Source organism: Serinus canaria, chromosome 1A, assembly GCF_022539315.1.
Source record: "Serinus canaria isolate serCan28SL12 chromosome 1A, serCan2020, whole genome shotgun sequence".
Lineage (NCBI taxonomy): Eukaryota > Metazoa > Chordata > Aves > Passeriformes > Fringillidae > Serinus > Serinus canaria.
In genome coordinates, this window is record NC_066314.1 from 70,640,430 (window position 1) to 70,656,207 (window position 15,778).

At 42.5% G+C, this 15,778-nt stretch overlaps 1 protein-coding gene across 1 annotated transcript; it reads left to right on the forward strand.

Annotated features, from left to right (window-relative positions):
* The first annotated feature begins 9,950 nt into the window (after nt 1–9,950).
* On the forward strand, nt 9,951–15,155 carry IAPP (islet amyloid polypeptide). Its single transcript, XM_018919713.3, has 3 exons — nt 9,951–10,030; nt 10,169–10,303; nt 14,975–15,155. The coding sequence occupies exons 1-3, from the start codon at nt 9,951–9,953 to the stop codon at nt 15,153–15,155; spliced, it is 396 nt and encodes a 131-aa protein (XP_018775258.1).
* Nucleotides 15,156–15,778: the final 623 nt, after the last annotated feature.

Genomic DNA, 15,778 nt, shown 5'->3' on the forward strand with positions numbered 1-15,778 from the left:
CTCAGTGAAAAATGCAGAGAACAATCCATTATTGGTCTTGTATCAATGTTATGTGTCATGATGATTTACCTGCCAAAAAAGGACAATTCTGACCTCACTCCAAACACAACACCTTATTTTGAAACCTCTAGGGTCCAATAGCCCTTTGCAGCTGTAAGCAGCCACTTCCAATCCATGAAAAGCTGGGAATGTGAGCTGCATCTGCACAGAGCCACAGCTGGGAATGTGAGCTGCATCTGCACAGAACCACAGCTGGGAATGTGAGCTGCATCTGCACAGAGCCACAGCTGGGAATGTGAGCTGCACAGAACCACAGCTGGGAATGTGAGCTGCATCTGCACAGAGCCACAGCTGGGAATGTGAGCTGCACAGAACCACAGCTGGGAATGTGAGCTGCACAGAACCACAGCTGGGAATGTGAGCTGCATCTGTACAGAACCACAGCTGGGAATGTGAGCTGCACAGAGCCACAGCTGGGAATGTGAGCTGCATCTGCACAGAACCACAGCTGGGAATGTGAGCTGCATCTGCACAGAGCCACAGCTGGGAATGTGAGCTGCATCTGCACAGAACCACAGCTGGGAATGGGAGCTGCATCTGCACAGAGCCACAGCTGGGAATGTGAGCTGCACAGAGCCACAGCTGGGAATGTGAGCTGCATCTGCACAGAACCACAGCTGGGAATGTGAGCTGCATCTGCACAGAGCCACAGCTGGGAATGTGAGCTGCATCTGCACAGAACCACAGCTGGGAATGTGAGCTGCATCTGCACAGAGCCACAGCTGGGAATGTGAGCTGCACAGAGCCACAGCTGGGAATGTGAGCTGCATCTGTACAGAACCACAGCTGGGAATGTGAGCTGCACAGAGCCACAGCTGGGAATGTGAGCTGCATCTGCACAGAACCCCAGCTGGGAATGTGAGCTGCATCTGCACAGAACCACAGCTGGGAATGTGAGCTGCATCTGCACAGAGCCACAGCTGGGAATGTGAGCTGCACAGAACCACAGCTGGGAATGTGAGCTGCATCTGCACAGAGCCACAGCTGGGAATGGATACTGGATACTGCCATAACAATTTCTGCCTTAAGGAAGCAGTTTAGTACATTGATTTGCACTGGCACAGATTTGGGGGCTTTGCTTTTGTTTTGGCAAAGCATATTCATGCCCTCTAGACTCAAAACCAAATTTATGGGACATAAAATTCCTTGTTCTTCATAAAATTTGTTGCAAGTCTGGAAGATATTCTGTTGTACAAACCTCTGGTTTTAAATGTTAGGAAACATAAATTCTTCAATTGTCAAAACAGCTTTTCAGAACACTGAAAACCCAATTATATCCTTTTGGGCAGTGCTTCCTAGTTGAAGAACAAAGGGATTTGTTGGGTGATCAGCTCAGAGGCAAATTGTCTCAGGAACATGCTCAGAAAAGCTGAAGGAACAAACTGCAGGTTGACTGGCATTTCAAAGCCTCAAAGTCTCTCTGGAGCCTTTTCCTCTGGAAAAAATGACATTACCTGTGATTCATCCATCCATCCATCAGTGGTTTATGTAACCTGATGGCATTTCACTTCACTCTCCATCCCTCCAGGAGGATCTGGGGTGTGACAAGGAGCTTTGTGGGCAGAGATGCCACCAGGCTGAGGCTAAAGGTGACACTCCTGGCCTTTCTGGGCACTCTGGACTCAGCTCAGTCCTAAGGGGTGTGAAACATCTGAGAGGAAGATCCAGGATCTTTTGGGAATCAGGCACCTGTGAGCACGGCTTTGCTACAAACATCTCATTTTTAAAGCATGGGAAGTTTTCCTAGGATCCCCTGGAACAGTTACTCTTTAAGGTTAAAGTGGCATGGAATAGACATCCTCTTCTGGCAGGGAAAATTCAAGTGCTGCCTTCAATAACAGTGCAGCTTTAAGAGTTTCTGATAAAAAACACCTCACCTCTATGGAGATAATTTCTACAGTTCCTTCAACAGTGGCTTTTTTAACTTCCACAAATTGTTATGAGCATGACAAAAGGCAGCAGGATGAGGTATGACTTGAAGCAGTGGGCTGTAGTGATCCACAGCACCATGAAGATTATGCCTGCTTATGACAACATCCTAAAAAAGGTTTAAGAATGTGTTAACCCCTCGTCTACATGAAGCATGAAATGTACTGTTGACATGAAATTATATATGACATTACTCATTTTTATCTATTATTATTATTTTTATATATGTCTTTGCTCAATTTTAAACAAAGTATCCTAAGCATGAACACAAGTCCAGTAAGCATGTGGGGATGTGAAAGCTCTCTAAAATGAAAAGAGCCATTTGCAGCCCACAGGAACTCTGTGAAAACTAAAAATAAAAAAAGCCTACAGTCACTAGAATCACGGCCACTAGCCAGAGTGGAAATGTGTAGGAATCCTGCAAATCAAGAAAAATAATAATAATAAAATGATAAAAAAGACTACCTGTGCAGGCAGTAGTTGATGGGACAGAAAATCCTCAGAAATGAAAAGCAGAATTCAAGATAGCCACTCTAAATGCAGGGTAGGAATCCAACACCTGTGGATTTTACAGACACTTCTCCTGAGGTTTGTGCCTCTCTGCTGCCCTGCACAAGGCTCTTTTCTCAATCAAATGCTTTCCTAAGGTGACTTTTCAGCTTCTTTCCCATTGAAATGTGATCACTCATTGGCACCATTGTGTCAATATGAAATTATTTCAACATCTTAATGGCTGAAAGGTGCCAGAGCCTCATTGTCACCCTCCCCACAATAATGCCATGCTTTCAATTTTCCACTGGCTGTTTGGCTCATTAACCATTTACTGCAAAAAAAACCCCACCACCTTTTGGCCTGGCCATGCCACTTGCAGCTCCTAAATCATTTGTGAGGACTTTCAGGACTGACTTTTAGGAATCAGGACTGACTTTTCACACCATGCCTGAATTCTGTTATCAGGGATGAGCTCAGCCAAAAGTGGATTTGCTGCTAAATGGAAGGAAACAGCAATGTGTGGTGTAAAAAGAAATTCCCAAAACAGACCCAAAATCCACTGCATGCTTTCAGATGCACGTGCTAAACTTCTAATGAATTTTTAGGGACTTCTTACAGTGGAAAGACAGTTCCATGTTCCTTTGCTTATCAAAGGCTTTCCTCATCTCCAGCAGAAAGAAAAGGTCAGGTCACAATGATTCAGGCATGCTGTACCTCCAGCCCTGCTGCACTTCTTGAGGAAGGGCTGTGTTATTTTGCAGCTAGGTGTGCTGAGTGCCATAAATAATTTCATTAATGTTTCATGGTATTGGCAACGTAAATTCTCCTACGTCAGCTCACAGACTGCATCCACCCTTGGTGAAAGATTATTCTGAACATGACTGATTCCCAGTTCAGCACCAGCCTCCTTTTTAAACAGCAGGGAGGAAAATGCCACTATTAATAGCAGAGCTGTCAAGACAGCATCATCTAAAAGACTCAGAGTGTTTCAAGACAAAGCCAGATTGTCATTCTCTTGCAGCAGTTTGCAGAGAAGAAAAAAAAAAATCGGATTTTTTTAAAAGTGGGATAGTTTAAAAGAAAACTTAGGTAAAAACTTAGGCACTGCCTCAGGTGTGGAGGGCTGGCAGGAATCTGTGTGGAATTCTTTTGGAAACCAGCAGTTTCTCTAAGAGGTGACTGATTTCCTTTGCTTTGCACTTCCCAGTGATTCACCTGCAGTGGGATCAATCTGGGCAGCACAGAGGGTGGCTCCTGGGCCCTCTGCACCTTCTGCAGATGTCTGTGCTCCTTACCCAGGAGGCTGGGCTGGGGAGGAAGGGGTGGAGAGCTCTCACAGTTACTAAATCAGAAGCAGCACTTCCACACATGCCTAATCCCTCTCTTTTTTCCCCTAACAGGAGCATTTAGGGAGACTTCATGCTGTCATTCAATAGCTATGGGGTGGCCTAATTGAGGCCTTCCAGGACCTGAAGGGAACTCACAAGAAAGATGGAGAGAGACTAGTGACAAAAGGATGGAATGACAGGACATGGGGGAATGGCTTCACACTGACAGAGAGTGGGTTTAGGTGGGATACTGGGGAGAAATTCTTCCCTGGGAGGGTGGTGATGCCCTGGCACAGGCTGCCCAGAGAAATCATGGATGCTCCATCCCTGGAAGTGTCCAAAACCTGGTTGGATGGGGCTCTGAGCACCCTGGGATAGTGGAAGATGCTCCTGCCCATGGTAGGGGGTTGGAATTGGATGATTTTTATTGTCTCTTCCAACCCAGGCCATTCTATGATTCTATAATCCAATATACTCCCCCTGCCCCTCCTTTCAGCAGGGCTTTTTGCTCTGCTTTGAAAAACACGTGAATCCAGCAGGTTGGAGAGCTCCCTGTACTATGGCAGAAGTGGCAGGTGCACATTGCAGCAAGATCCTGGACACCTGAACACCTTCTCCTGCATTAATTGCTACAGAAAGGGACTGAGGAGAATTAGCAGAGCAGGAAGCAATGGGTGACATGGTTTACCAGAAAGGAAGAAGAGTATTTCCATTCCATATTCATATTTACCATCAGCACTGTTTAGAGCCCTCAGGAGTGACACTGGTAACCAAAGGGGAGTCCTGCTTTTGCTTTTAACTTCAGAAGAGACGGGGGAAATGAAAATCCAAAAGTTAAACCCTTTGTTGTATTCAAGTGGAAATTGTTGGAAGCAATTAAAGCTCTATAAACTGTAAGAATGGCATAGGAACTACAGCTCCCCAAGCACTGGGCTCTCATTCTGCCTTTTCTGATCCAAACATGGGGTTCATCTCCCCTGTTTGAGGGATTCCCAGCTGCAGGCACTGATTCAGCACAGGCTGCTGAGCTCATTCCCACAGCAATCATCAGCCAGAGCCTTGCAGGCTCCGTCATTGCCCTGTCACTGGCGTGAGCTGAGTAACAAAAGACATCACAAAAGCTGGTTTAAAATGCTCCTGACTCCCCAAATTACTCTTTTGCATTTGCTCATCAATCCCATGGATGGACACTGTTTATTTCTGAATCATCTTTTTTTCCTCTGGGGGAGAAATGAGTAACTTTCCACCTCTTACCTCTCAGCTGCTTCTTACATGTTTCTTCCTCAGGTTTAACATCACTTTTGGGATCAACAGGAACAGCTCTTTGTATTTTTATCAGCACTGGAATGGGCCACGTGCAACAGGGGTAACAAAGAAAGTTGTGCTAAAAGCATATTTAATAAAACACTATTTGCACAAAGCAGTTACACACAGCTTAAGTGCTAACAGCAGAAAATTACAGCTCCACACACACCAGAAAGTGCAAACATTGTGGTGTTCAACAACACAGCACCAAGCAAGAGACACTGGGAAGAGAGCATTATGGCCAGAATGTTCAGACTTTGCCATCCAAATGTAGAAATTTGGGAGCAACCAAGGTTCCTATCATTATCACTTGCCTGGGGTGATTTTACACTCCCTCTGATGTTCCACTTAGTTTTTAGTTCATAGAATTCACAGTGACTAGGTTGGAAGAGACCAACCAGTTACAATAGTGCTGCAGCAGTGTCCTGATAGCCAGGACAGTCCTGGATATTTTAGGACATATGACAGCAGAAAACCTGATTTACTCTTCCAGTTTCAGATTTGGCCATAAAGGGTACTTTGACTTTTTCAGAGGTGCTGACACTGTCAATGAAACCTCCTTTTCATGCTTTACTTTGGGTTTGGTTCTTTTTTCCCCTTTACTTTTGCAGCTTAATTAAAAAAGATTGAAAGGCTGCTGAAATTGCTATGAACAGTTGCATTAACCATTGTGCCCAGCTCACGTAGCAGCTCCAAGCTGTGACACAGGCACAGCTCTGTGTCACTCCTGGGAGTGTTTACACTGATGGATGGCAATGCTGCTGCTGCTCTGACTGCTGGTTTATTCCAAAAACTCCAATAAGTATTGAAATCATGGAAACTGAAATTGCAAGTGAATGACTAAACCTTTCCTTTTGCCATTCTGGTCCAACAGGCCAACTAATCCACGAGTTATTCCCACACTTCCAGCTCCTGGTAACTGAGCAGCAGGGTGATTTCCTGGAGACATCTGCCTCACACAGCTGTGCAGCAGCTGGGGAAGTGCCTGCACCAGGGAGGGTGGCTCTGACACCCCAAATGGGGGAGACACACCCACTACCAACAGTCTTAATGTGGCTTATTAATGTCACTAAGGAAATGTGGGACTCAGCCATGGAAAGTGGGAACCAGGTGCCCAGCAGGTGCCAAGAGCAGCCTGAGAAAAAGGGAAATGGGAGAAAGAGGGAGACAGCCTTCAATCTCTGTCAATAAGAGAGTTGAATTAATTCCTGGTGGAATTCATTTCATCTGTATTTAGGCACCCACAGTGCAAACACCTGCACCTGAGGAGTCACCCCAGGCTGCTTTGTAGGCAGGAGGGACAAACAGGCACAGACCATCCAGGCTGGCTTCGACTCCTGCATGGAAACAGGCACTGGGATGGTCTCTGCTCACCTGGCACTGGGTGACACAGGTGCCACATGTCCTGGGGGGACATGAGAGCAGCAGACCCTTGGGACAAGGCTGCTCCTCTGCTGGCACTGGGGGACACAGGTGCCACATGTCCTGGGGGACATGAGAGCAGCAGACCCTTGGGACAAGGCTGCTCCCAGCATGGGCAGCAGTTTGCAGTTCCAGACACTGTGTAGGCAGCTTCCAGAAGGAATCAGGGGACTGGGAAAACATGCCTGAACCTCAGCTCTGGTGTCACCTAACCCTCTTATAGGCACAATTCTTTAGACAAATCTTTGCATAAAGACTTAAACACTTCACTATTTACACTAAAATCTCTAAAATTACCATTGCTACTCAGAATAGAAGTGATCCCAGATTTCTTTCATAAGAACACCTGATTTTCTTTTTCCTTAGGCTGATACCACACATGTCAGAGAGCTCTATGCTGTCAACAGGTGAATGTTGTCATGCACAGGGATAAAGGGTTTTTTTCTAAGATGAAGGTTAAGGAACTTTGTCAGTGGTTAAAATAGTTTTCCAAAGCACTCATTGAATGGCACTGACTGTAAATTATTTTGTGCCAGCATCTTGAAATTTGAGTCATGAACTGTTCTGCTGTCAAAGAGATTCCACAATCTAATATTCCCTTCCTGTTTGTGCAGGAAAACACTACTCCTGCTTAAGACAACTTGCAGCAGGAGCTGCAAAACCTCGCTCTGGTTAACTTTACATGTGACTGATTGCTGGAGAGACTTCTTGCTGACCCTGCCAAGATGCTGTGCAGCCCAGGAGGCTGGCAATGCTCCTGGGACATCATGAGCCCACTTTCACTTCCACAATGCACTCAAGAAGCAGCCCTTCTGTTCTTCTCTCAAAGCACTGGTGGCTCCCCCCCAGACTACTTTGCAGGACAGCTGCAAGTAGAATTTGGGATCAATATCTATTTGAAAATTGGTGTTTCATTTTATTTCTCTCAAGCCATAGCTTGATTCAAGTTTGATACAGAAACCATTCCCTTAGATGCCTTAAAACAGAAGGGATTCTGAGGATTGAGTGAAGTCTTTTAAAATCTTTAACACAAACTTATCTATCCATTGTTTTTCAGGATCTGAAACAACATCTCTCACATGGGCTAAGCATAAAGGCCTCTGCTGAGTGTCAGTGGCACACAGATCTCTTTCCACCCAGGAAAAAGCACAATAAGGCATTTTCAAGTTCAACATCCAAGCAGGGAAGATTGGCTGATGTCAATCCCCAGGCAGAGTACCTGGATCATTGTTTTTCAGCACAATTCAATCTCTGTAAAAGGGGTTTAATCATGCCTTCATTTCAGAGGAGTGAAACTGCCTCAGTGAAATTAACACCAGATTGTTATTTCATCATAGTCAAATTCTACAGTGAGTCTTTGGAGAGATAAACTTGTTTCAGATGTTGCACAGAACTTACTGTCTTGGTGAAGATAAAATACTGCACTTACTTCTCTTACACTGGGACTGTCCATCCAGAGAGGGAATATCAGGAACCTGGTGAAAAGAAGTACATGATCACATAAAAACAGAGAAAAAATAGAAAAAAATATCCAGCAGTGGCACCCTTTAAAAAAAAAAAAAAAAAAAAAAAAAAAAGAAAAAAAACCAACCACAACACACACACAAAAAAAAAAAAAAACCCAAAGCAACATCTACAAAAATCAACAAAATATTTTGTCACTTTCTAGAGCCTCTTTTGCAGACTGTTGGAATCAAGTGGAGAAGTGACTATCCCAGCTAAATATTCCTTCTGTATTCACCTCGGGTAGCCTGAAGGGAGCCAGCCCTGGACCTTGAGCCATGGCAAGGAAAAGCTGCTACTACAGACTAAACCAAAAAAGAAGGGGGTTCCCAGCTCAGACAGGGCTCCTGGCACTGAAGCACTTCTGAACTCTGAATTTGTGTTCCTGGGGGTAGGAAAGATGCACGTGGTAACTTCTCATCACACAGAACTTTTGATCTGCTTTTGTGCCAGAACCTTATAAATAATTCAAAGATTGTTCTCCAAAGGCATTGGGGTACCTAGCAGAAACTAAAGAGACAGAGGGGGAAAAAAATTGATTTGTCTAATTTCCACTGAAATCAGAAGGAAATGGTTCTAATCTGTATCCTTGGAAATCTGCAATTAGGAAATCCATTGGCACTGGATTTAGTCTGTTAAAAGCTGTACATGTTTCCCTGAGCCACACTCAATACATACTAGAGAAATGAATTTCCACAGGTAGTTTTATTCTGACATTTCCTGGCTTTTCAATCCTAGTCTTTGCCTTCTGAAAAGTAGTAATTGACTCAATTTTCACTCACGACAAAGAACCCACCTGTGCTAGTAAAACATGAGATTTTACATTCATAGTGACAGAATTTTCATTCACATTTAGACTTGACTGTAAAATGTACATGATTTCTACCATCTTACCCTGAATGAGAACTCCAGCTGTCAATTTAAACAACTTTCACTCTTTCCTAATTCGTCACACAGCTTTTCTCCCTTCAGACACCTTTTCCTCCTGATCTATATTCCACAGCAAACCTCCACACTTTTACCTCTTCCACCTTTCCTGAGCTATGTTTTCCTGCATTTCAATCACCAGTGGCCTGGAGTTTCGTTTGCTCTGTAACTTTTGTTCCCTTATTTAGCCCTTACACCCACAGGGAATATTACCTCAGCAGCTGCTCAGAGCTGTAAAAGTGAGGCTGCACTCCTGATGTGCAGGATGCTGCTGCAGCACCTTCAGCAGGGCACTCTGCACAGCCCAGCTGAATATTTCCTGCTGCACGAGTGCAAGAATGACCCACCTGCCTCTGCTCCTCTCTGGGCCACTCTCTGTCTATAGGCACTAACGACAGGCTCTCTGTGCTGCCTGATGTCAGAGCTGAGAAAGGTGGCAAGGATATATAAGAGCCAGAAGGGAAGAGGGAAAAGGATCCTCCAGAGCTAGGTGCAAGCCTGGAATTGTTGCATGCACACCTCTTGCTAACCCAGAGGGCTGGCTGGCTCCTCCAGTTGGATCTGTGGCCACAAAAAGGTAAATCATTTCCCTTTTCCTTGTTTCACCTGCAGTGCAACAGATGTGCTTTAAAAAGCACAATATTCTTAATCAAGAGCGTTTTTCAGGAAAAGGCTAAGACAACTTTAAAGTAAACTGCACTGGGGACCAGGATTTGAGACTGGGATGGGTCAGGAAATGCAAACCAGAGGTAAGGGATAGGATTGAAACTATGGGATGGAAAATGAGCATTTATTCCTGTATTTCTGAAACTGAGCTGTGTCACTAAACTGGAGGGGATCATTTTTCTCACTCCAGCCCGTGAAAGAGACTGGCTGCTCTTGATTTAGGACAGAATGGGCATCGAGACCAGGACATGCTGAGGAGTATTTGGGTCAGCTTTCAGTTTTGAATCATTGTTCTTTGCAGAAAGTTTGGCAGGAAAGATGTGCAACCTGAAGCTGTCAGTTTTCTTCATTGCACTTTCTGTCACTCTGAGCTGTTTGGAAGCTACACCTATTGAGAGGTGAGTAACAAATACTCAAGTTTATTTCTCTTTAGAAAAAAGGCTGCTCACATCATTGCATCAGCTGCTTTTGCTTTCATGTCTCAAATATTACAAAAATAGAGTTACTCAAGCTCACTGTTTTGTTGTTGCTCACAGATTACTGTCTGTGGCTGATGATCTGTCTGATGGCACTTCCAAGAGACAAGGATGGATGTTGCCTGTAATGTCACAGAAAACACTCCCAGGACTCAGTGAGGAGATGCCAGAACAGCCAGCAGCAAAGACAAAAAGGTAATTGATTTTCCCTTGTTTCTTCCAGCCAAATCAGATTGATGGAGCAAACTTTGTCCCAGTGATACCCTGTTGCTTGAGAGACCTCAGCTGGTTTTATTTAAAATATATTTTTATTATAAATATGTTATTATTATCTATTTTATGTATTATTATTTATTGGTTTTATTTCATTTACTATTATTTATTTAATATTATTTATTATTTTTTAATTTAAAAACTAAATATTTCTAATCATATAGATTTTACTAATACTAAAATACTTCTACTTGTCCCAGTGATACCCTGCTGCTTGAGAGACTTCAGCTGGTTTTATTTGAAATATATTTTTATTATAAATATGTTATTATTATCTATTTTATGTATTATTATTTATTGGTTTTATTTAATTTACTATTATTTATTTAATATTATTTATTATTTTTAATTTAAAAACTAAATATTTCTAATCATTTAGATTTTACTAAAACTAAAATACTTCTACTAAGTAGAGGTTGCCTGCCAGCATAAAAATCAGCTTTTCTGTAAGATAAAGATCAAAGCATTCAGGGTAGAAAGTGAAATCCAGGGAAAAAGTTACAAATCATCTAACCACTTTGCAATTATAACATTTTCATAAATTACAAAGGCTGTAAATACTACATTACCTTGAGAAGAAGGGGATATTTTGCAAGTGCCTTCCTTTTTAAGAAATTTGTCTGATTTCCAAGCCTGAAGAGGAAAAAAACAAAGAAAACATTCCCTTCTTAATAATACTACTGCTCTGCTAGAATGGAATGATTTTATAGTATAAAAGCTTTCAGTAATTTTTAAATCACAGAATTAAATATTAATTTAAACACAGGAAGAAGGAAAAAAAGAAATTGGTTCTGATAGAATTTCACTGGTCTGAAACACATTTAAAAATTCATAAATTCAATTTCAGGCAACTTTTTAACAAAAAAAAAAAAAAACATTTTAAGGTTTATTTGCAATTTGTGCCAAAAGATAAGCAGCCCTGAACTATTCCACTTTTCACAGAACCATCAGGGTGGGAAGAGAGCTTTAAGCTGATCTGGTTTTGTCAGGGTTTTGGGTGAATTTCTTTCAATGCCAATTATAGATGAATTCAGTAAATACATATGTGTACATAGTTTCCTGTTCCTCTCTCCTTGAATATATATTTACAAAATACTATTAGATGACAAATTTTATCCCTTCAGAAGTATTTTTATAAGAGAGATGAAGTCCTCACATTTTTATGGCTATCACTTAAAAAACAAATACTCAGCCCCACAATAAGTGTAATATTCAAACACAAGGAGTGTGGTGTCCCCCAGCTGCTCTCCTGGGGCCCAGAACCACCTCCCCCTGGGTGAAATGGCTCCTGGCAGCAAATATTCAATTTAAAGCTAAAGAGGTGATGGGTTCAGCCAGGCTGGACCTGAGATGGAAACCCAGCAGCTCCAGGAAGGGCTGGAGTTTCCAGCTGGATTTTGTAGCTTTAGTAGAAAAGAGAATTGTGCCTCCCCAAAGAAAGCAGGATTTCTGGGAGAACCAGCTGCAGTTTGTATGAAGCCCTGTCCAACAGTTTTCTTTTAATGCAATTACACACTTAAAACATTAATTGCTTAAAAATTGCTGCATGTCTGCTAAGGAAGAACCAGTACAACACAGACATTCCTTTCACAGCTGCTATTCCACTTGGATTCTCAGACCAACACAAAACTTCAAAGGTTATATGACATTTTAGATGATAGATTTAATAATCAGTAAGCTAAGGAACATATTGGTAACTGCTCACAGTTTGAAACTGGGATATTGTTGCTCTGCACAGTAAATTTGAGCCACAAACTGGTGTCCAACTGGTGCCACATCAGCATGAAGAAACCCAAGAAAATAAGCAATAGCTCAGGAGGCAATCTCAGCAAGCAAGTATTTCTGTCTGGAGGAGCAACACAGCAGTCTAAGGAACACATTTCAAAACCCAAGCTCTCTCAAGATAACAATTTTATCACAATTTTTAAAAAAAACCCCTCATGGTACATAAATGTCACATGGAGTTCTGTAAATGGTCTGTTGGTTCAGATCATAAAATGTCATTTTTAGATACAGATTCCTCCTTGGACACTCTTTTAAAGGATCATTCAGCAAAGGATTCTCTCTCACCTCAACAGAATTCCAAGTTGCTTTTTTGTTCCAAAAAAGATGTGGCAGTTTAGTCAGAGACAGTGCTAGAGACAGAGACCATCCTAAGTGGTACTGTGCCTGTCACCATGACCTTTTCTGAAAAATCCCTTCACCAGGATTCCTTCTCCTGGGAAGCTTCAGCTTCTCCCTGTTCTGCTGCTTTGGAATGTGATTTGGAGGTTGTTTATCCAGCACCTGAATTGCTTTAATTTAATGACCAATCCTGGTCCAGCTGTGTTGAGGCTCTGAGGAGTCACAGGTTTTTATTATTCATTCCTGTGAAGCCTTCTGATGTGTCCTCTCTCTTTCTTTAGTACACTTTTAGTATAGCATTCTTTAATATAATATAATATATTATAAATATATAAATATTCTAAAAATATTCTAAATATTCTAAAATATTCTAAAATAATAAATCAGCCTTCTAAGAACTTGGAGTCAGATCCTCATCTCTCACCTCGTCCTGGGGACCCTCACAAACCCCACAGCTCCCTCTCATGAGATGTGGTGCAGAGGGGAGAAAACCTTTGGGTTCAGCCCACTGGTGTGGACTGGAACATTCCCAGTCCCTTCAGAGAGAGCAGGATGTGATTCTGTGGAAACAAGAGCCAGGTGAATGTCAGTGATCACCATGATGTTAGTAATGCTCACGATGCCAGCAAGAGCTCTAAATAGCTGTAGAAGTTCAGCTGCAAGTTAAACATTTAGTCATTGCTGTCACTTGGTGGCTTACCTATACTATCATTACAGGTTTTCTGGGTGTCACAAGCTGCTCTGCAGGATGTCAATAAAAACCACAGATGACTGTTCAGGTCTCTGCATTTGAATAACCCCCACCATTAACACTGATAATAGCACCCAGCACAAGGATTTTTTTTCAGGCACAAAGTAGGTGGTGGGAAGATTCTACTGTTCTGTATTTGTGCACACATTAAAAGAACTCCCACATTAGCAGAGCTGAAGTGGCTGTGAGAAGCAGCACACTTGATTGTCACATTCAAATCTTCTGAAAAATCCTTTAATCCAGGATTTTCTCATGGAAAGCTGAGAAGCCTCAGAAAAAAAGGAAAACAAATTCTTTTCTCATTTGCTTCTCCTGTGTTGTGCTCACATGTGGAATGTTTTTGGAGATTGTTTACCCACAGGTGATTGTTCCATTGGTTTCGTGTGAGTTGTTTTGGCTCTTTGGCCAGTCAGGGCCAGGCTGTGTCAGGGCTCTAGAAAGAGTCAGGAGTTTTCATTATTATCTTTTTAGCCTTCTGTAAGTATCCTTCCTGTATTCTTTAGTATAGTTTAGTATAGCATTCTTTAATATAATATAGTATCATAAAATAATAAATTAGCCTTCTGAGAGCATGGAGTCATGTGGGAATCCATAAAATCAGAGGGTTTGGGGAGCTGCAGAAGGCCTCAGAGACAGCAGAACTGTGATCAAATCTTAGCAGTAGCCATGAGATTGGTCAGCAGAAAAATTATGTAAAATGTAGAAAAGTAAAGACAAATAGAACAATGGTCTGTGTATTAATGCTTGTCTAGAATAACTCCCTAAGCTGCAGAAAAGTTTATCTAGTGAGATATTGGAAAGTTCTAAGCTCAATAATGGAGCTCTGTGCACTGTGTTTAAGGCTCACAAGCAGGTGTTGGATTTGAAATCAGCATTGTTTAACCAAAGGTACCTGTGCTTAGAGTGGTTGGATGGAACCACTGTCAATGTGCTTTGGCTTTGTGTGATTGGTCAAAACACTTATAAAGTGAGTTGTAAATAAAGGAATTGTAACATTAACAACATGTTCTGCTGCCTGGGATGTGAGCTGCTGGCACCTTCCCATTGCCATAGCCAGGGAATGAGGCTGATGCTGGACAATGAAACAGCTCAGGGTGCTGCCCCTATCCAAAGAGAGTGAAACACAAAACAACAAAGTTGTTTTATGCGGTGCTTTATTGAGGGCCCTGGGGGTCTCTGCAGACTAGCGTCCCAAAATCAGAGTCCCGAGCTCCAGAGAGAATTACAAGATTTATATACTTTTTGTTTATGCGATTACTTCATCTTTTGATCTTTTTGCTTTATTTGTTCTAGGTGACATCTCTAAGGTTTCCTTGACTAACGGTTACATTGTATCTCTAACAGAACATTCTTTATGGACATACATCATGTAGATGACAATTTCTTCCTCTACTGCACATTCTTTAGATAATCATGCTCTACTGATTTCTAGCAACACTGCTCTTTTGTTCTCATATATCGTGCTAAGAGCTTACTTAGGTTACAATTTTTAGCATAACTACGTCTAATACATAATTTTGCTATTCTTATTTGAATATTAGAATAACTCACTGCAACAAGGGCACGTTCCCAGCAGTCCCATCCCATTTGTGATTGGCACACGGCCCTGGCTGGCCATAGAGATTCATCATTCCTCCCTTCATCTGGGGGGCAACAGAAATCCAACCCTCCACTGCTCATGGCTGGCCTAACCTTGGCTCTCTGTGCCCCCTTGGCAGCCACCAGCTGGAGAAGAGGAAGTGCAACACGGCCACCTGTGTGACCCAGCGCCTGGCTGATTTCCTGGTGCGCTCCAGCGGCAGCGTGGGCGCCCTGTACCCCCCCACCAACGTGGGCTCCCACACCTACGGCAAGAGGGACACGCCAGGCACGCAGCCCCACAGCCACCCACTGCTCTGAAGGGTTCACTTTTTAATGTGGCAGCGACCTCCTGGTGGTTTGTTACTTGTACAGTCTGGGCAGTGCCTTGTTTCCTCTGTGTGTGTGTGATTTTTGTTCACCTTTCTGCTGTGCAGGTGCCATGACGTGCATAGGCTGCTCTTCCAACTCCATTAGAGCTCCAGAAATCTGCTTGGGAAATCCCTTTGTAAAGATCCACCATGATAATAAATGGAAAAGTAATTGCAACGAGGTTTTTTTAAATCATTATTGTTATTATTATTATTATTATTAAAAGGATGAAAAAATAAACCGTGATGTGTACGTCTTTATAAAGTTCCTAATTAAAGAACGACAAATGCTCTTAATTAAACAAGAACAAAATAATCAACAAGAACAAATATCTTCTTAATAAAGACCAACAAGTATCAGAATGCTGGCAAAAGTGATGAACTAATGAAGGTAAAACAGAGGAATCTTCTGGTTCTGAAACATCTACAGCATCCTGTGTGGTACAGCTGCAGGAACAGCTGGGTGAGAAAAGATGCTGCATTGTGCACCAAGATCATGCAATTAAGCAGTTCCCTGAGTGCTCTGTGCTCACTAAAACAAACAAGCAAAGGAACTGATCTTGCAGCACAGCC

Coding starts and splice junctions, on each gene's coding strand:
- IAPP (XM_018919713.3), top strand. CDS start 9,951: ATGTGCAACCTGAAGCTGTCAGTTTTCTTCATTGCACTTTCTGTCACT. Junction 10,031..10,168: donor GAAGCTACACCTATTGAGAG/GTGAGTAACAAA, acceptor TGTTGCTCACAG/ATTACTGTCTGTGGCTGATG. Junction 10,304..14,974: donor CCAGCAGCAAAGACAAAAAG/GTAATTGATTTT, acceptor CCCCCTTGGCAG/CCACCAGCTGGAGAAGAGGA.